The 20,467-nt window shown below is 40.7% G+C and overlaps 1 protein-coding gene across 1 annotated transcript in view; it reads left to right on the top strand.

Moving 5' to 3' along the window:
• col2a1b (collagen, type II, alpha 1b) overlaps positions 1–20,467 on the top strand; it is a 140,239-nt gene that overhangs the window by 62,729 nt on the left and 57,043 nt on the right. Inside the window, 9 exon segments of the mRNA XM_034166160.1 lie at positions 1,169–1,222; positions 1,307–1,360; positions 3,807–3,814; positions 4,938–4,973; positions 5,081–5,135; positions 5,324–5,368; positions 5,546–5,599; positions 11,890–11,988; positions 19,182–19,226. Of these exon segments, the coding sequence (XP_034022051.1) occupies positions 1,169–1,222; positions 1,307–1,360; positions 3,807–3,814; positions 4,938–4,973; positions 5,081–5,135; positions 5,324–5,368; positions 5,546–5,599; positions 11,890–11,988; positions 19,182–19,226 (450 nt within the window).

The following is a 20,467-nucleotide window of genomic DNA, read 5'->3' as shown; positions in this document are numbered from 1 at the left end:
TCTGACTATCTGTCTATCTGTCTGTCTGTCTGTCTATGTGATTGTGTGTGTCTATGTGTGACTATCTGTCTATCTGTCTGTCTGCATGTGCGAGTGTCTGTCTGTTTGTCTGTGTGACTGTGTTTATCTGTCTGTCTGTCTGACTGTCTATCTGTCTGTCTGTTTGACTGTCTACCTGTCTGTGTGACTGTCTGTCTGTGTGTGTGACTGGCTGTCTGCCTGTCTGTTTGTCTGCCTGTATGTGTGACTATGACTGTCTGTCTGTGTGTCTGTGTGACTGTCTGCCTGTCTGTTTGTCTGTCTGTCTGTTTGACTGTCTGCCTGTCTGTGTGACTGTCTGTCTGTGTGTGTGTGACTGGCTGTCTGTCTGTTTGATTGTCTGCCTGTCTGTGTGACTGGCTGTCTGTCTGTCTGACTGTCTGTCTGTCTGTCTGTTTGACTGTCTGCCTGTCTGTGTGACTGTCTGCCTGTCTGTTTGTCTGTCTGTCTGTTTTGACTGTCTGCCTGTCGTGTGGACTGTCTGTCTGTGTGTGTGACTGGCTGTCTCTCTGTCTGTTTGTCTGTGTGACTGGCTGTCTGTGTGACTGTCTGCCTGTCTGTTTGTCTGCCTGTCTGTGACTGTTTGTCTGTGTGACTGTCTGTTTGTCTGTGTGACTGTCTGCCTGTCTGTGTGACTGTCTGTCTGTGTGTGTGACTGGCTGTCTGTCTGTTGACTGTCTACCTGTCTGTGTGACTGGCTGTCTGTCTGTGTGACTGTCTGTCTGTCTGTTTGACTGTCTGCCTGTCTGTTTGTCTGTCTGTTTCTCTGTCTGCCTGTCTGTGTGACTGTCTGTCTGTGTGTGTGACTGGCTGACTGAAAAGATAACTCAAAAATAAGTGGACAGATTTCCTTCAAACTTCCAGGGACTTTGCTTTGATTGATGTCTTGAGGTGTTTAGATTTTGCAGTAATTTGGTCAGCAATCAAGAAAAAACATCTGAAAAACATCCTTTTTTTTGTATATTTCAATAACCACAAATCCTGTATGTATTATATTGTGACTGATTGGTATGAATCTCACGAATCTCATGACTGGTATGAATAAATTCTCATGAAATCACACAGAAGTCACGATGATGTCATACATAGTCAAAAATACCTTGTTTCTCCCTTTTCTTTCCTCTTTTAGGGAGCTCGAGGATTCCCAGGAACCCCCGGTTTGCCGGGCATCAAAGGACACCGAGTGAGTGTGCTGCTTGTCCAAAAAAATAACCAAATATATCAAAGGGAGAGTTGATTTTGTTCCTAATTTGTCTCTGTCTTGCAGGGTTATCCGGGTCTTGATGGTGCAAAGGGAGAGACGGGAGCTGTGGGCGCTAAGGTGAGGACTTGTGCATTTTGTCTGCTGGATCCTTTGTCACTGTTCACCCTGCAGCTACAAAAGACACCAAATAATGTTCACAACATTTGAGTTACTTGCAGAGCTTCTTTTTTTAACACAAAGATAAATTATTTCAAATGAAGGAGTTATGTTAGACAACTATTCAAAAGGTCATAAGTAGTCTTCCAAACAGTTTGCTAAAAATTTGTAGTGAAAAACAAGAATGAAGACTAAAAGGTTTAGGGGTAAAGCTAGAAGAATACCAAAAAATTCCATCTATCCATTTGACCGTGTGTCAGTTACCACCAACACGGCTTGGTTTATGTAGTTTGATTTATTTAAACCACACCACCATGAGATGTGCACTGCAAAGTGTCCTGTAACTATATGAATTTTTAGATTTTTAACTTTTTTTTCTTCAAATTTTAAATTTTGGAATTTTTTGACTATTACATTTGTCCCACAGATTTGACAAAAAAAGATTAAATTCATCATTCTTTCAAATGCGATTCATATAATCTGTGGCACTTTTATACTAAGTATCTTTTAATTTTGTGAAAGTTTGTATTATTTACACTTTTGTCTGGCTGATTTTAGAAAAACCTTTGAAGCAATCACTGCATAACTTAAAGTATTTGTGAATACTGAATATAATAATGGGAGGAATCAAGTTGAGGATTTGGGCAGGTTGGAAACTTGGGAGGTATGAATAAGCCTCGCCTTCGTTTAAGCTTATTTAATGCTAATTTGGTATTGAGTTATGGTTGGACATAGTCTGGGGTAGGTGAAGGTTGGTGCACTACTGAGTTGAAGCTGTAATCTGCAGTTGTCTGAGCGTCATGGCTCCAAATCGTTCACAGTCAGCTCGCTCACGATTCATTCTTGTCCGAGTTTTCTGGCTAAATCTTTTCAAATGGCAGGGGAAAAAAAAATGACAAAAAAAAAAGGACACAGATACTGAAGAGCCACAGTGGGAATTATATTTTTAGAGGTGGAGAGTTCCCACTTAGTATGATTTGCATTCCCTCCCAATATTGACTCCAGCCACAGTTCATACCCAACACTATGCAATGGAGGCACTCAGAAGTGTATTTTGAGCCATATGTAATGTCTCCAAAGACACCTCCTCTTCCTCATGGAGACCATATACATGGTGTATCTGCCGATAACTGCTGGTAGTCTCATCCACATAAAATCCTTAGAAGATTGCCTTGCAGCAGTGAGAAGCTGGATGTTTAGTAACTTCCTACTTTTAAACTCTGATAAGACTGAAATGATGGTTCTTGGTCCAGAGAGACATCGGCATCAATTTGATCAGCCAATGCTTAGCTTCGGTTCGTTTGTTACATCATCATACAAAGTGAGGAGTCTTGGGGTAATTTTTGATTCTACATTGTCCTTTGACCTCCACATTAGAGATATTACAAGGACTATTTTCTTTCATCTGCAAAATATAGCGAAGATTCGTCCCATCCTGTCTATGGCTGATGCTGAGACCCTGATTCATGCGTCTGCAATGTTCTGTTTTCTGGTTTACCGCAGTCCAGCCCCTCCAGTTGGTTCAGAATGTTGCAGCCAGACTTTTGACGCAAAGCAGAAAGTTTGATAATATTACACCCATTTTGGCATCCCTTCACTGGCTTCCTGTTCCTGCGAGATTGAATTTTAAGGTTCTGTTATTGGCCTATAAAATTGTTCATGGACTCGCACCTCCCTACCTGGTGGGGGTGGTTAAGCCCTATGTACCGGCTCAGGCCCTGCGTTCACAGGGTGAATAAAAAGTCTGCTGGTCAAAGAGCCTTTTCTTATTGTGCCCCTGCCCTATGGAATGATCTCCCGCTGTACGTACGGCAGTCAGACATTGTGGAGACTTTTAAATCAAAACTTAAGACCCGCTTGTTTTCTCTGTTTTATCATTAGTATTTTATGTATGTTATTATGTTATTATGTATTCTATAAATTTTTATTTCTTGTATTTTTTTATGGATTGCTTTATATCATGTTTTAATCTTTTAATTCTTTTGTTGTGTTTTTCCATGTTGTGTGAAGCACCTTGAGGCAATATTGTCATGAACTGCACAGATAATAATATCAGTACATTCATTTATATACCAGCAGATGAAAAACTTTTCCTGTGCAGCAAAAACCAATTCATGGGGACTGCTGCTGTTCTTTTAATGTATCTTTATGCATGCTTTTAAAATTTGTTTGTGTAGCACTTGAAATTTGCCTTTTAATGTCAAGTGCTTTATGAAAAAAAAAATGACGTACCTCTGCCAACGATAATAATAATTTATAATAAGTTATGTTATCGCCCAATGTTTAACTGTTTGTGACAAACAAACAGCCTGGAGACCCACAATTTTTCATAAATCATTATGAACTTTTTTGTTTTTTTAACTGAAGATTCATATCCTCATAGGCAAGAACCGATTCAGTTTTCAAGGGTCATAGGTCAAGATCAAAGTCAGGAAAAATCTGGGAAAAATTGGAAAAAAATGCCTACATTGAACAAATATTCAGAAATTCATAACTCTGTCAAAAAAGATCAAATTTCATTTCATATCTGAGAGTATTGTGTCAGCTGGTGTCCTTTATCGACTGACAGTTTGATCTGGATCTGACCCAGAGTTACAGATTTGTGAAATTAACATGAAAACACCATTTAATGTATATTTACATTATATCTTAATCAAACATGCCCCAGTCACTCTCATATGTGAAAGTGAGGTGGCTATCACCTGAAAAGTTTGATCCAGAGCTGATCTGGATTGTGGATTTGGGAACATTTGAGTTAATATTGAAAACCCCATTTTATGTACATTTGCCTTATATGTCAATCGAAGTAGCCTCAATCATTCTCATTTGTGACAATGAGCGCAAACTTGCTTCTCAATGAATAGACCTAAACTTGATCCACATCTGATCCGTATTGCGGATTTAGCAGATATTTGATTCTTTGTAACAGCCTTTTGATCTATATTTTTTATTTTATATTTTAGCTGTATGAAAAGCCACTTCTAAGAGGATGTTGACCTTGAAAATTTTTTCCAAGGTAAAAATTTGTGGAATTGAAACTAGTGTTGGTGGAGGTTTGCTCTCTACGAGCGTTGTACTCTAGTTATTATTATTAAAATCAGATCTAAAAATAACTTCTCACCCATAAAAAATAAGTCCATACAATGGCCTTTTGGGGCTTGCTACACAAATGCACTTTGCAGCTTCATGGAGGGGTGATGTCTTTCCATTTCCATTCCACAGACCCTGTGGGCGTGTCCTACAGCCACAGACCACTTCAGTGGGCGTGTCTCAAAGAGTCTGAGCAAGTTCTAGAATATGAACTTCTGTTACATGTGTGTCCAGAAGTTTGAAATGAGACATTTCAGCTGAAAATCATTTGCAGCAAAAGAATTTCTTCGTGCACAATCATGGAACTGTGTACAGCTGTAACTGCATGTAACTAAATGATACATTTAAAACCAGTTGTGTATTGCATGACACCTTTAAGTGAGCTGGTGTATGACTCCTGCATTTGATTCTCTCTACTCTCTCTCTCTCTCTCTCTCTCTAGGTGAAGCGGCGCTCCTGGAGAAAATGGCGCTCCTGGACCATGGTGGCGCCAACACAAAAACAAAAGCATACAAAAAAAAAACACAGCAAATGACAGTCACGTAACAAACGTAACATGAAAGCGTCATGTCTTCTCTCTCACCTCCACAGGGACCTCGATGGTTTGCCTGGAGAGAGAGGTCTTCCAGGACCCAGCGGAGCTGCTGTGAGTGTCGTAGTTCAGTTTAACTCACCAACACCACCGCTTTATATTCACAATTATTATATAATGACTGAAGTTCGCCTACTTGTATCAACTTTGATGCTAATCATTGTGGTACATTTAGTCTTTTATATCCCACTTTAAGAAACATGACGTCAAACTTTCCGATACACATTCTGTCATCATGTCAGGGTGCACGTGGAAATGACGGCTTGTCTGGCCCCGCTGGACCCCCTGTAAGTAACTCTCATTTGTCTTGAGTCATTTGTCCACTTTTACTCCAAACTAAAACTTCATTTGTTGGGAGTAAGCTGTTAGTTTTAGTTCGTGCAGGTTTATGGATGTTTGGTGTGCAGTTTACGTCTCACTGACTACAAGTTAAGCTGACGCCCCCGTTCCTTTTGTCTCCGTAGGGCCCTGTCGGTCCTTCTGGAGCTCCAGGCTTCCCTGGTTCTCCCGGTGCAAAGGTGAGCACCTGTTGAAGATTGTCCTGTCACTGTTGTTTGTCCGTTCCTTCCACTTCTAATAAACATAGTTTTCACATAATTTTCAGTTCCTAAGGCTTATTTTGAACAATCTTTTGCAAGACACATTTGTGTTGTGTGCAAAATAATTGTTTTCACGCCTTGAAGTTGCTCAGTGGGACAAGTGAAATGCTGTGGGGAAACCAGAGACCGACTGGCTGCACTGCAAAGTGCTTTAAGCTCCTCCATCTGTGTGGAAAATGAGGAAGGAGGGGCTTTGAAGTGTCTTCTCTCACTCCTTTTCTTCTTTTTCTCTGCTCTGTAACCGATTTCTTCAGCTTGCTTGGCAGACAGACTCGGCTCTGTGCACAAACGCTCCATCAGTGGAGTTTGATTACTTTATTGCACTAATTATGAAGGGAAAATAAAGAACAAAGAGGCCGTGTTTAAGTTCTTAAAAATTCAGTTTCTGTTTGCAAAACCAGAGGTTTGCCAAGAGGAAACATTTTTGTCAAAAATGGAAGTGTACATCTGTGTTGTTACCTCACTCTTGGGTGTTGTACATAACTCTACCACACTTGTTGCAAAGAAATTTCTATCAAAAACTCACAATGTGGTGGCGTCCAAATTACATTCACAGATTCTTTTTAAATGAAGCAGTGTGTGTGTGTGGTGTGGTGTGTGTGGTGTGTGTGTGTGTGTGTGTGTGTGTGTGTGTGTGTGGTGTGTGTGTGTGTTGTGTGTGTGGTGTGTGTGTGTGTGTTGCACATGCATGTACACACACTGGGTGTGGAGGGACTGTTTTGGATGAGACGTCTCTTCAACATTGCCTTGAGTCTGGGACAGTGCCTAAGAGTGGCAAACTTGGGTGGTGGTCCCCCTTTTATTAAAAAATAAAAAGGGGAACAGAGAGTGTGTGCCAACTACAGGGGCATGTACTCAGCCTCCCTAGTAAAGTCTACTCCAGAGCGCTGGAAAGGAGCGTTCGAGCCGATAGTCAATCCTCTGATGAAGAGGAACAATGTGGTTTCCATCCTGGTCAAGGAAACACACGGACCAGCTCTTCACTCTCACAAGGATCTGGAGGGGGCCTGGAGTATGCTCATCCAGGTCTACATGTGTTTTGTGGGACTTGGAGAAGTGAGGGGGTCCCTCTCAGGGCCATCTCCAATCTCTGTACTTGCAACTGAGAGCTGTGTTCGGGTGGTTGGCAGTAAGTCAGACCAGTTTCCTGTGGGCGTTGGCCGTCCGCCAGGGCTGCGCCTTGTCAACAATCCTGTTTATGATATTCAATGGATAGAATATCGAAGCATCGTCAGGGGGTGGAGGTCTTCATTTTGGTGGGCTGAGAGTCTCATCACTGCTTTTTGCAGACGATGTGGTCCTGTTGGCTTCACCAGCCAGTAACCTCACACTCACTGGATCAGTTCGCAGCCGAGTGTGAAGCGGCTGGAACGACACCTCTAAATCTGAGGCCATGGTACTCAGCAGGAAACCGATGGGACTGCAGATGACTGTAGTGAATGAGGTCTTGCCCAAAGTGAAGGAGTTCAAGTACCTCGGGGTCTTGTTCACGAGTCAGGGGATGATGGAGCGTGAGATTGGCCGGAGAATCGGCGCAGCAGGGGTGGTGTTGCATTCGCTCTAACGTACTATTGTGACGAAAAGGGAGATGAGCCAAAAGGCGAAGCTCTCGATCTACTAGTCAGTCTTCGTTCCTACTCTCACCTATGGTCATAAATGCTGGTTCATGACCAAAAGAACTAGACTGCAGGTACAAGTGGCCGAAATGGGCTTCCTCAGGAGGGTGGCTGGTGTCTCACTTAGAGATAGGGTAAGAATCTCAGTCATCCGTGGGAGACTCGTAGTAGAGCTGCTGCTGCATCTCATTGAAAGGAGCCAGCTGAGGTGCTTTGGGCATCTGATAAGGATGCATCCTGGACGCCTCCCTAGGGACACCTCCCCAGGATGGGAGGAGACCCCAGGAAGACCCAGGACTAGGTGGAGAGATTATATCTCCACACTCGCCTGGGAACACTGCAAAAACCGATATCTAAAAAAAAAAAAAAAAGAGAGAGACTGGTTTATTAAAGGAAAATTTGACCTAATTTTTGTCTAAAATCAAAAGTAATCTTGTCATATAAGAAAAAATGTAATTTTGGGAAAATGTATCTCCCTTGTCTTAATATGTGTTTTTCCAGTTAATATCAAGCTAACAAGGAAAGGCAATGGATTTCAAAACATTCAAGCAAAGGAACAAGATTGTTTCCTTATTTCCGTATTTTGCTTAATACAAGACACTTTGGCTAGATTTCGGATTATATATCTTATTTTGAGATCCACCGTTTTTGCGGTGAAAGCCTCGGGATCCCCCAGTCAGAGGTGGTTAATGTGGCCAGGAAAGGGAACTTTGGGGTCCCTGCTGGAGTTGTTTCCCCTGCAACCCAATCCCAGATAAGCAATTGAAGATGAGTAAGTGAATGACCTTCTAGACTACAACCCCAATTCCAATGAAGTTGGGACGTTGTGTGAAATGTAAATAAAAATAGAATACAATGATTTGCAAATCCTCTTCAACCTATATTCAACTGAATACACCATAAAGACAAGATATTTAATGCTCAAACTTCTTCTTTGTCTTTCGGCTGTTCCCGTTAGGGGTCGCCACAGCAGATCAATCGTTTCCATCTCACCCTGTCCTCTGTATGTTCCTCTGTCACACCAACCACCTGCATGTCCTCTCTCAGCACATCCATGAACCTCCTCTTTGGCCTCCCTCTTCTCCTCCTGCCTGGTGGCTCCATCCTCAGCATCCTTCTCCCTATATACCCTGGGTCCCTCCTCTGCACATGTCCAAACCATCTCAATCTCACCTCGTTTGTCATTCCGACTGCGCATCTCACACACTATTTTTGTACATGTCCTGCACTACCCTAACATACTTCTCTGCCACTCCAGACTTCCTCATACAATGCCACAACTCTTCTCTTGGCACCCTATCATAAGCTTTTTCTAAGTCCACAAACACACAATGTAAGTCTTTCTGTCCTTCTCTGTACTTTTCCAACAGTATTCTCAGAGCAAACATTGCATCTGTAGTGCTCTTCTCGGCATGAAACCATATTGAAACTGATGCTCAAAACTGATGCTCATGCTCAAACTGATAAACTTTATTGTTTTTGTGCAAATATTGCTCATTTTGAAATGTATGCCTGCAACATGTTTCAAAAAAAGCTGGGACAGTGGTATGTTTACCACTGTGTTATATCACCTTTCCTTCTAACAACACTCAGTAAGTGTTTGGGAACTGAGGACACTAATTGTTGAAGCTTTGTAGATGGAATTCTTTCCCATTCTTGCTTGATGTACGACTTCAGTTGTTCAACAGTCCGGGGTCTCTGTTGACATATTTTGCGCTTCACAATGTGCCACATCTTCAATGGGTGACAGGTCTGGACTGCAGGCAGGCTGGTCTAGTACCTGCACTCTTTTACTACAAGCCATGCTGTTGTAACACGTGGAGAATGTGGCTTGGCATTGTCTTGCTGAAATAAGCAGGGACGTCCCTGAAAAAGACGTTGCTTAGATGGCAGCATGTGTTGCTCCAAAACCTGGATGTACCTTTCAGCATTGATGGTGCCATCACAAATGTGTAAGTTGCCCATGCCATGGGCACTAATACAACCCCATACCATCACAGACGCTGGCTTTTGAACTTTGCGCTGGTCTGTCCATTTCAAATGAGCTTGGGCCCAGAGAAGGTGGCAACGTTTCTGGATGTTGTTGATGTATGGCTTTCACTTTGCATGGTAGAGTTTTTAATCTGTGTTAACTGACAATGGTGTTCTGAAATGTTAGCGTAGTGTTAGTGTAAGATCCTTTACACAATGATGTCGGTTTTTAATGCAGCGCCACCTGAGGGATCGAAGCTCATGGGCATTCACTGTTGGTTTTTGGCCTTGCCGCTTACATGTAGAAAGTTCTCCAGATTCTCTGAATTTTCTGATTATATTATGGACTGTAGATCATGGAATCCCTAAATTCCTTGCAATTGACATTGAGAAACATTGTTCTTAAACTGTTGGACTATTTTTTCATGCAGTTGTTCACAAAGTGATGATCCTCATTCCATCTTTGCTTGTGAACGGCTGAGATGCTCCTTTATGCCCAATCATGACACTCACAATTAGTGTCCTCATTTCCCACACGCTTATTGAGTGTTGTTCAAAGGAAAGCTGATGTAACAGTGGTAAACATACCACTGTCCCAGCTTTTTTGAAATGTGTTGCAGGCATCCATTTCAAAATGAGCAAATATTTGCACAAAAACAATAACGGTTCCCTGGTTTAATTGAATATAGGTTGAAGAGGATTTGCAAATCATTGTATTCTATTTTTATTTACATTTTACACAACGTCCCATCTTCATTGGAACTGGGGTTGTAGAAACAACTGCACTAACCCATTGGCGACCCCTTTCATAATTTATCCTGTAATACTCATAAAACATCAACAATTGTGTTAATATTGCACCACTGATACCATAATGCATGCGGTAAACAGTAAGCACAGAAAACGGTCCCAGCCAGAGCTCGCACAAAGAAGTAAGTCGAGAGAGTCCCTGAGGCCCGTTGGTGCCAGTGATTATCTCTGGGTTTCTTAGCGTGAAGCGGATGAGAATCTTTAACTCCCCCTGGACAGGATGCCAGTCCATTGCAGATTTTTTTTCCCTAAGCCAGACACCAGCACCAGGCCTGTTCTTAAATTTGGATACAACAATATAAAAATATGTTGCAGTGACCACGTGGTGGCCAAGTGGTTAGTGTGCTTGGTTTCAGTGGTTCCCAGTTCAAAGACCACCCCATGCCCATTTCTCCATGTAATGTGGGTTGCGTCGGTTTTACTGTGGCAACCCAGAGGGGAAACAAGCAAGCAGCTGAAGGGACTTATTTTGTGGCAACCCCTTTATGGCCAAAAGAAGATGAAGAACTATGTAAAGATGACTGCTTAATCTGGTTTTAAAACCAGTGGAACCAGAGTGTGTCCAGTTTGGTGACCTGAGAGTTGCATCTCTGCTTTTTGCAGATGATGTGGTTCTGTTGGATTCATCAGGCAGTGAGCTTCAATGTGCATTGAGCAGGTTTGAGGCAGAGTTTGAAGCAACTGCGATGAGAATCAGCGCCTCCAAATTGGACAACTGGATTGTCCCCTCTGGGTCAGGGGAGAGTTACTGCTCTAAGTGGAGGAGTTTAACTATCTCGGGGTCTAGTTCACGAGTGGGGGTAAGTTGGAGTGTGAGAGCAATAGACACATTGGGGTGGCATCTGAAATTTTGCGGACGCTGTACAAAACAGTCATGGTGAAGGAGCTGAGCCAGAAGGTGATGCTCTCAATTTCCCAGTCAATTTATGCTCCTATCCTCACCTATGGTCATGAGCTTTGGGTAATGACTGAAAGAATAAGATCGCAGATACAAGCGGCATAAATGATTCCTCTGTTGGATATCTGGGCTTACACTCCTGGATAGGGTGAGAAGCTCGACTAGCCGAGAGGGACTCAGAGTAGAACCGCTGCTTCTTCACACTGAAAGTGGTTCAGGCCCCTGTGAGGATGTCCCCTGGTTGTCTCCCTAGGGAGGTCTTTCAGGCACATCCAGGCCCTGGGGAAGAGCTACAACACACTGGAGAGATTATATTTCCCAGCTAGCTTGGTAACACCTTGGGATGCCCTAGGAAGAGTTGCAGGACTTGGCCGAGGATAGGGAAGTGTGGGAGGAGCTGTAACCGCAACCCGGACCTGGATAAGTGGTTGAAAATGAATAAATTAATGAATATTTGGGTCTGAAATGTTACATTTTGATACACACAGGTGAAAACCAGTGAATCTCCTACGTTGGCATCTTCTTTTAATATGCACAATGACCAAAATATGAAACAAAACAGTCCAGTGAAGTTGTTTGTAAAGCCTTGTTGCTAATCACAGGGTGCTTTGTGGCCAGTAGAGGCCACTGTTGCTTGGATAAGAAATACGTAGATTTTTATTTAGGTTGTGGTTCATTCTCAAATGTCTTTGTATTTTTATATAACTACTAACCTCATTTCTACATTTGTAATGATTAATACAGATTATATGAAGTTGTGATGTTTTTTTTATTAATGACTAACTTATTTGATTTCATGATTTCACTTTTATTTTCAATGAATGCTCTGTGATATTTTAGGGTTACTTTAAAATGTTTTTTAGTGCATAGTAATCAAGTTTCAATGCTCTTCTTTTTTTGATGGTACTGATCAGGGCGAAGCTGGTCCCACTGGTGCTCGCGGACCTGAGGGTGCACAAGGACCCCGTGGAGAGTCAGGGACTCCTGGATCACCCGGCCCATCTGGGGCCTCTGTAAGTGATTCTCTCCTCACATATTCCAAACAAAGTCGCATACAGCAGATAAAGTTTCAAAGTGAATACTGGTGTAACACAGACAGGCAACAGAATAGATCGCCAAGTTGAGTCCTGTCAGTGACATCAGTGTAAAAGGTTTTGAGCATCTGCAAGACATGAAAACGTGCTGTACTAATACAGCCTATTTACCATTTGGAATTAACTGACACTGGTGGACTAGTTAATGGCAACCTTGACCATTAAAGAACCTGTAGCTTGTGCTGATAAATTCTGCTGCACTACAGTATGAAAAGCCCATTTGGTGTACATTTTGCATTATATCTCAATCAAATTGCAGTATGCAGTACAGTGCATGAACATCTGAACATCAAAGGGCAGAGAGAACAACAAACTTAGAAATTTGGGTGGGAAAATCCATCTTTAAATGGGATACGTTTTGGTGTTTTTGGATAATTTGGGATGTTATTGAAGTCAAAAGTCATACATGTGTTTTGACCTAACTGTATCTTATTCTAGTGAATTGCATATAATTACAAACAAACAATAAAAAGCATCTCTGAATAAATGAGCATTCTGTCAAAGATTGAGGCTTGAATCCTAATTATGATTAATACTGAAATGTGAATACACCACAGTAACTACAACTGTTTTGTCTGAGGTACATGTAAATGATTTGGTATATTACACAGTATGTTTCTTGACACGATATACTTTCCACAGTGAGAAAGATTTCATATGTTAGTTAATAGATAATTGACAAAAAATTGATGTGGGTGCTTCAGCATTTCTGTGGACCCCAGAAGGTTAAGAAACTAAATGGCCAAATAATATAATTGTACAACATGTCTTAGAGCAGCAGTAATATTTTTAACACTTCTAATTATTTGTGAACATGCTCTGAAGATAGAAGAGGTTTGAACACAGATGCAGGATGTAGACATGCCTTTGCAGGTGAGAATGAATAAAAAAAAGGCATATTTTACAAAAGCACATTTATATGTAAACACCAACACACACACACACCTCAAATTAACATGATGGTTTTTACATAGAATGAATGAGTCAACTAATCAGTGTTAGTGGAGGCTTATTTACCCATAATCCCTTTGGCATCTGTCTGTGTTTGTTACAAAACTTCAAAATTAGTGCATTATTTAAAATTAAAAGATATGTGTTATATTTTAAGTTTGTACAAATGACAGAACTGACATTAATGGAGTTATTCTATCCGGAATAATTTGATGATTTTTAAATCAAAACCATAACTCAAAACTGCTTTATTTTCCAAGACCTCTGCCTCACTGGCATGGCCGTATTTGGTTAAGGAATAATGGCTTCTTTTGTGTATGTGTAGAGTTGAATCAAATCAAAATCAATTTTATTTATATAGCGCCAAATCACAACAAACAGTTGCCCCAAGGCACTTTATATTGTAAGGCAAAGCCATACAATAATTACGGAAAAACCCCAACGGTCAAAACGACCCCCTGTGAGCAAGCACTTGGCGACAGTGGGAAGGAAAAACTCCCTTTTAACAGGAAGAAACCTCCAGCAGAACCAGGCTCAGGGAGGGGCAGTCTTCTGCTGGGACTGGTTGGGGCTGAGGGAGAGAACCAGGAAAAAGACATGCTGTGGAGGGGAGCAGAGATCAATCACTAATGATTAAATACAGAGTGGTGCATACAGAGCAAAAAGAGAAAGAAACACTCAGTGCATCATGGGAACCCCCCAGCAGTCTAAGTCTATAGCAGCATAACTAAGGGATGGTTCAGGGTCACCCGATCCAGCCCTAACTATAAGCTTTAGCAAAAAGGAAAGTTTAAAGCCTAATCTTAAAAGTAGAGAGGGTGTCTGTCTCCCTGATCCGAATTGGGAGCTGGTTCCAGAGGAGAGGAGCCTGAAAGCTGAAGGCTCTGCCTCCCATTCTACTCTTACAAACCCTAGGAACTACAAGTAAGCCTGCAGTCTGAGAGTGAAGCGCTCTATTGGGGTGATATGGTACTATGAGGTCCCTAAGATAAGATGGGACCTGATTATTCAAAACCTTATAAGTAAGAAGAAGAATTTTAAATTCTATTCTAGAATTAACAGGAAGCCAATGAAGAGAAGCCAATATGGGTGAGATATGCTCTCTCCTTCTAGTCCCTGTCAGTACTCTAGCTGCAGCATTTTGAATTAACTGAAGGCTTTTCAGGGAACTTTTAGGACAACCTGATAATAATGAATTACAATAGTCCAGCCTAGAGGAAATAAATGCATGAATTAGTTTTTCAGCATCACTCTGAGACAAGACCTTTCTAATTTTAGAGATATTGCGCAAATGCAAAAAAGCAGTCCTACATATTTGTTTAATATGCGCATTGAATGACATATCCTGATCAAAAATGACTCCAAGATTTCTCACAGTATTACTAGAGGTCAGGGTAATGCCATCCAGAGTAAGGATCTGGTTAGACAACATGTTTCTAAGATTTATGGGGCCAAGTACAATAACTTCAGTTTTATCTGAGTTTAAAAGCAGGAAATTAGAGGTCATCCATGTCTTTATGTCTGTAAGACAATCCTGCAGTTTAGCTAATTGGTGTGTGTCCTCTGGCTTCATGGATAGATAAAGCTGGGTATCATCTGCGTAACAATGAAAATTTAAGCAATGCTGTCTAATAATACTGCCTAAGGGAAGCATGTATAAATTGAATAAAATTGGTCCTAGCACAGAACCTTGTGGAACTCCATAATTAACCTTAGTCTGTGAAGAAGATTCCCCATTTACATGAACAAATTGTAATCTATTAGATAAATATGATTCAAACCACCGCAGCGCAGTGCCTTTAATACCTATGGCATGCTCTAATCTCTGTAATAAAATTTTATGGTCAACAGTATCAAAAGCAGCACTGAGGTCTAACAGAACAAGCACAGAGATGAGTCCACTGTCTGAGGCCATGTTTTACAACTACCCTTTCAAGAATTTTTGAGAGAAAAGGAAGGTTGGAGATTGGCCTATAATTAGCTAAGATAGCTGGGTCAAGTGATGGCTTTTTAAGTAATGGTTTAATTACTGCCACCTTAAAAGCCTGTGGTACATAGCCAACTAATAAAGACAGATTGATCATATTTAAGATTGAAGCATTAATTAATGGTAGGGCTTCCTTGAGCAGCCTGGTAGGAATGGGGTCTAATAGACATGTTGATGGTTTGGAGGAAGTAACTAATGAAAATAACTCAGAGAGAACAATCGGAGAGAAAGAGTCTAACCAAATACCGGCATCACTGAAAGCAGCCAAAGAGAACGATATGTCTTTGGGATTGTTATGAGTAATTTTTTCTCTAATAGTTAAAATTTTATTAGCAAAGAAAGTCATGAAGTCATTACTAGTTAAAGTTAAAGGAATACTCGGCTCAATAGAGCTCTGACTCTTTGTCAGCCTGGCTACAGTGCTGAAAAGAAACCTGGGGTTGTTCTTATTTTCTTCAATTAGTGATGAGTAGTAAGATGTCCTAGCTTTACAGAGGGCTTTTTTATAGAGCAACAGACTCTTTTTCCAGGCTAAGTGAAGCTCTTCTAAATTAGGGAGACGCCATTTCCTCTACAACTTACGGGTTATCTGCTTTAAGCTGCGAGTTTGTGAGTTATACCACGGAGTCAGGCACTTCTGATTTAAGGCTCTCTTTTCCAGAGGAGCTACAGCATCCAAAGTTGTCCTCAATGAGGATATAAAACTATTGACGAGATAATCTATCTCACTCACAGAGTTTAGGTAGCTACTCTGCACTGTGTTGGTATATGGCATTGGAGAACATAAAGAAGGAATCATATCCTTAAACCTAGTTACAGCGCTTTCTGAAAGACTTATACTGTAATGAAACGTATTCCCCACTGCTGGGTAGTCCATCAGAGTAAATGTAAATGTTAAGAAATGATCAGACAGAAGGGGGTTTTCAGGGAATACTGTTAAGTCTTCAATTTCCATATCATAAGTCAGAACAAGATCTAAGGTATGATTAAAGTGGTGGGTGGACTCATTTACATTTTGAGCAAAGCCAATCAAGTCTAACAATAGATTAAATGCCGTGTTGAGGCTGTCATTCTCAGCATCTGTGTGGATGTTAAAATCGCCTACTATAATTATCTTATCTGAGCTAAGCACTAAGTCAGACCAAAGGTCCGAAAATTCACAGAGAAACTCATATTAACGACCAGGTGGACGATAGATAACAACAAATAAAACTGGTTTTTGGGACTTCCAATTTGGATGGACAAGACTAAGAGACAAGCTTTCAAATGAATTAAAGCTCTGTCTGGGTTTTTGATTAATTAATAAGCTGGAGTGGAAGATTGCTGCTAATCCTCCGCCTCGGCCCATGCTACGAGCGTTCTGGCAGTTAGTGTGACTCGGGGATGTTGACTCATTTAAACTAACATATTCATCCTGCTGTAACCAGGTTTCTGTAAGGCAGAATAAATCAATATGTTGATCAATTATTATATCATTTACTAACAGGGACTTAGGAGAGAGAGATCTAATGTTTAATAGACCACATTTAACTGTTTTAGTCTGTGGTGCAGTTGAAGGTGCTATATTATTTTTTCTTTTGAAATTTTTATGCTTAAATAGATTTTTGCTGGTTATTGGTGGTCTGGGAGCAGACACCGTCTCTACAGGGATGGGGTAATGAGGTGATGGCAGGGGGAGAGAAGCTGCAGAGAGGTGTGTAAGACTACAACTCTGCTTCCTGGTCCCAACCCTGGATAGTCACGGTTTGGAGGATTTAAGAAAATTGGCTAGATTTCTAGAAATGAGAGCTGCTCCATCCAAAGTGGGATGGATGCCGTCTCTCCTAACAAGACCAGGTTTTCCCCAGAAGCTTTGCCAATTATCTATGAAACCCACCTCATTTTTTGGACACCACTCAGACAGCCAGCAATTCAGGGAGGACATGCGGCTAAACATGTCACTCCCGGTCTGATTGGGGAGGGGCCCAGAGAAAACTACAGAGTCCGACATTGTTTTTGCAAAGTTACACACCGATTCAATATTAATTTTAGTGACCTCCGATTGGCGTAACCGGGTGTCATTACTGCCGACGTGAATTACAATCTTACCAAATTTACGCTTAGCCTTAGCCAGCAGTTTCAAATTTCCTTCAATGTCGCCTGCTCTGGCCCCCGGAAGACAATTGACTATGGTTGGTGGTGTCGCTAACTTCACATTTCTCAAAACAGAGTTGCCAGTTGAGCTTAGCTCCTTTCAACTGCTTCACTGCTGCAAAATATGTAGTAAACAGGAGCTTCCAGCAGTGGGCAGGGTGCACAAAGACAGAAGTGATGACTCACTGTTTGGGTCTGTGGTCACCTTTGATGCTATCAGAGGTGATCATGGTGTTAAAACTCAAAATCAGCTTGTTAGCAGTTGCAAGTGTATTGGAAGCAATACTGAAAGTTATCGGTTAACTGTATAGGTTCCGATAAATTTTTGGGTGGTTTATCGGTTTAGCTTTATAAAAGACAACTTTTCAGTTAGCTGATTAGCTGTTATCGAAGCTAACTTTTTGGTCAGCTGTGCCCACCACTGCCTAGGACTGATGTCTAACAACACAACAACAAACAACCCCAATTATATAATGCCTGATTCAAGTTGGAAAGGTTGTTCCCTACCTTAGTGGAACTTCTGACACTGAGAGGAAGAAGCTAGTCTCTCATAGTCCGGACAGTAGGAGCTGAGTTCCAGCCGTAAGCAAGGCTGCAAGGTGGTCATCAGTCATGGTGGATCTGTATTTTGACTTGATGATTACCTCCACCAAACAAAGTGAGAGGAGGTTATGTTTTCACCCCTGTTTCTCTGTCTGTTTGTCTGTTTGTGAATAGCCTGGAGCCCACAATTTCTGATACGTCATTATGAAATTCTTTCTGAAAATTCATATCCTGATAGGCAAGAACTGTTTCAAGGCCAAAGGTCAAAGTCAGGAAAAATCTTGGGAAATTGGAAAATCCCTATGTATAACAATGAACAAATGTTCAAAAATTCATAACTATGTCCAAAAAGATCAAATTTCTTTGGTATCCTTTATCGACTAACACAGTTTGACCTGGATCTGATCTAGATGACAGATTTTGTGGCCATTTAAATTTAACATTGAAAACCCCATGTAATGTATATTTTATATTATATCTTAATCAAACATGCCCCAATCACTCTCATATTTGAAAGTAAGGTGCAGACTGGTGCTCACTACAGCCTGACAAAGTTTGATACAGATCTCATCCGGATTGTGGATTTTGTGGACATTTGACTTTAATATTGAAAAGCTCATTTGGTGTACATTTTGCATTATATCTCAATCAAAGTGTCTCAGTCACTCTCATTTTTCTATTATGGATTTACCTATAGCACCAAAATTGGATAGAGCTTCCAGTTTTATGCTTGTTTGTCTATCTTCCAATGATCAATCGGAAGGCAAGTGTCAAAAAGTGATGACAAATTGTGCATAACAGAGATAACCAGTGTTCTGTGAAAATTATCTGGAAAAATAATTCAGAAACCAAAAAAGTTGAAAAAAAAATTTGACAACACTACAAAAAAAAAAAACTTTGATTCAAGTGCATGAACTCAATACATACTCCTGACATCTGATCATATCTAATTTAGCTTATGAAAAGTCACTTCTATCAAGACTTTGACCTTGAAAATCTTTTCCAAGGTAAAAATTTGTGGAATTGGAAACTAGTATTGGTGGAGGTTTGGGCTGTACGAGCACAGTGCTTGAGTTTTCATATGTGAAAAGGCAGACTCACACAAATATGTTGATCCAAAAAGTGCAGTCAAATTCTGTGCAGTTTGTTTCAGGTTGGGATATTTCTCTTTCTGCATTAGATTGAAGAATTGGACATTGTTGTCAGGTGTTGCACTGGATTTGAGCTCAATGTCATTTTTCAGTGTGAGGATCTCATTCTCACACTGAAATACATCCAATGTGCCATCCTGGATAGCACAACTATGTTGTCATGAACCAGGCAGTAGATCTATAAATAAATCCGAGCCAGGAACAGACTGGCAATAGCAGAAAGCCACCTGTCACAGAATATATTCATGCATTTAGCATAATTAGATCAGCTAATCATAGAACAGTAAGCGGCCATTCATGATTATTGTAGTACCGTCATCATCTGCGTTCTGTCTTTTTCTCCACAGGGTAACCCTGGTACTGATGGTATCCCTGGATCTAAAGGATCAGCTGTAAGTGAAAACTATACCACACTTTTACTGTGTTTTTCCTTATTTAGCTTTTTTTAAGACATGTATGTGGTTTTTCACACATTTACATATTGTATATAAATGGTGATTTATTGATATAATTCATTGTAAATTAAATTTGGACACTTTTGTGAGCAACCGTATGCGTTGGAAAGCAAGGGCGTAGGTTTGGTCTCAGCTTTGGTAGGGACAATACCACCCCCCCGGCCCCCCTGCCCACCACCACCACCCCCTAACCCACTCATACCATTAGACGCACAAGTACAGCATAATACATAACATATGACGACATAATGCTGAATAATTTAACACTTTATTTACAATATTAAGCATGTAGGCAAACAAACAAATAGCTTAAATAACAAAATTGCACCCAAAATCACAAATCTATTCGATAGGCCTACACCTGAGAGAACAAGACAACAAAAAAATACTTGTGGAGCTAACAAAAAAAAAAAAAAAAAGTTTTTGCAACCAAGATGTATAATCTATTCTCTTCATCAATAATGCAGTTGTAGGTATCTGGCAACCTAATTAAAAAAAAAAAAAAAAGGGATTTCCAATGATATATATGGTGTATTACGGTAAACGAAGCCTGTGATGTCATAACGCAGAGGGAAAACACGGAAGTTTCACACTAATGCGCCGCTGATTCTCATTACCGTAAGTTCTCATGTAAGCCCTCACTGAAAAATTAACACTGACAGCAAGCCAAGAACCCGTGCTTTCCAACAGCATGCTATATGTTGCATATATTACGGTAAATTGCGTTCGGTGACTTTTGAAACGAGGCAAAAGTATGAAAAAGAGCGCAAAACTGACAAAAAAGTACAGAGACAGACAGCAAACATAAATGTAGTCATTTCTGAGGAAAAGGCAGGATGTTAGTGTCATTTGTGAAGGTGTGTGTGGGTGTGCAGTTTATTTTAAGTGTGGCGCACAGCATTGTTCGCAAGCCCTCCACCCCGCCCTTCTTGTTTTTCTGCACCGGAGCAGTGTTGCCAGATATGAAATATGAAAGTATCGTACCAAAACCTCAACATTATCGTATTTTGGGAGAAATGATCGTACACAAACAAAACGCATACAACGTAGCTATTTTAGTGTTTTTTTTTTTTTTTTAATTTCCAAAGAATTTTATGTCACATTTTTAAACAGTAATTATAGTAATGGGGAAACTAGAACGCACTACTAGAAACATTTTTTTTTTCTGTGAAGGGACA

The sequence above is a fragment of the Thalassophryne amazonica genome, chromosome 3 (genome assembly GCF_902500255.1).
Source record: "Thalassophryne amazonica chromosome 3, fThaAma1.1, whole genome shotgun sequence".
NCBI classification, from domain to species: Eukaryota; Metazoa; Chordata; class Actinopteri; order Batrachoidiformes; family Batrachoididae; genus Thalassophryne; species Thalassophryne amazonica.
Note: the sequence above shows the minus strand (reverse complement) of the source record. Positions and strands in the feature narration are given on the sequence as shown.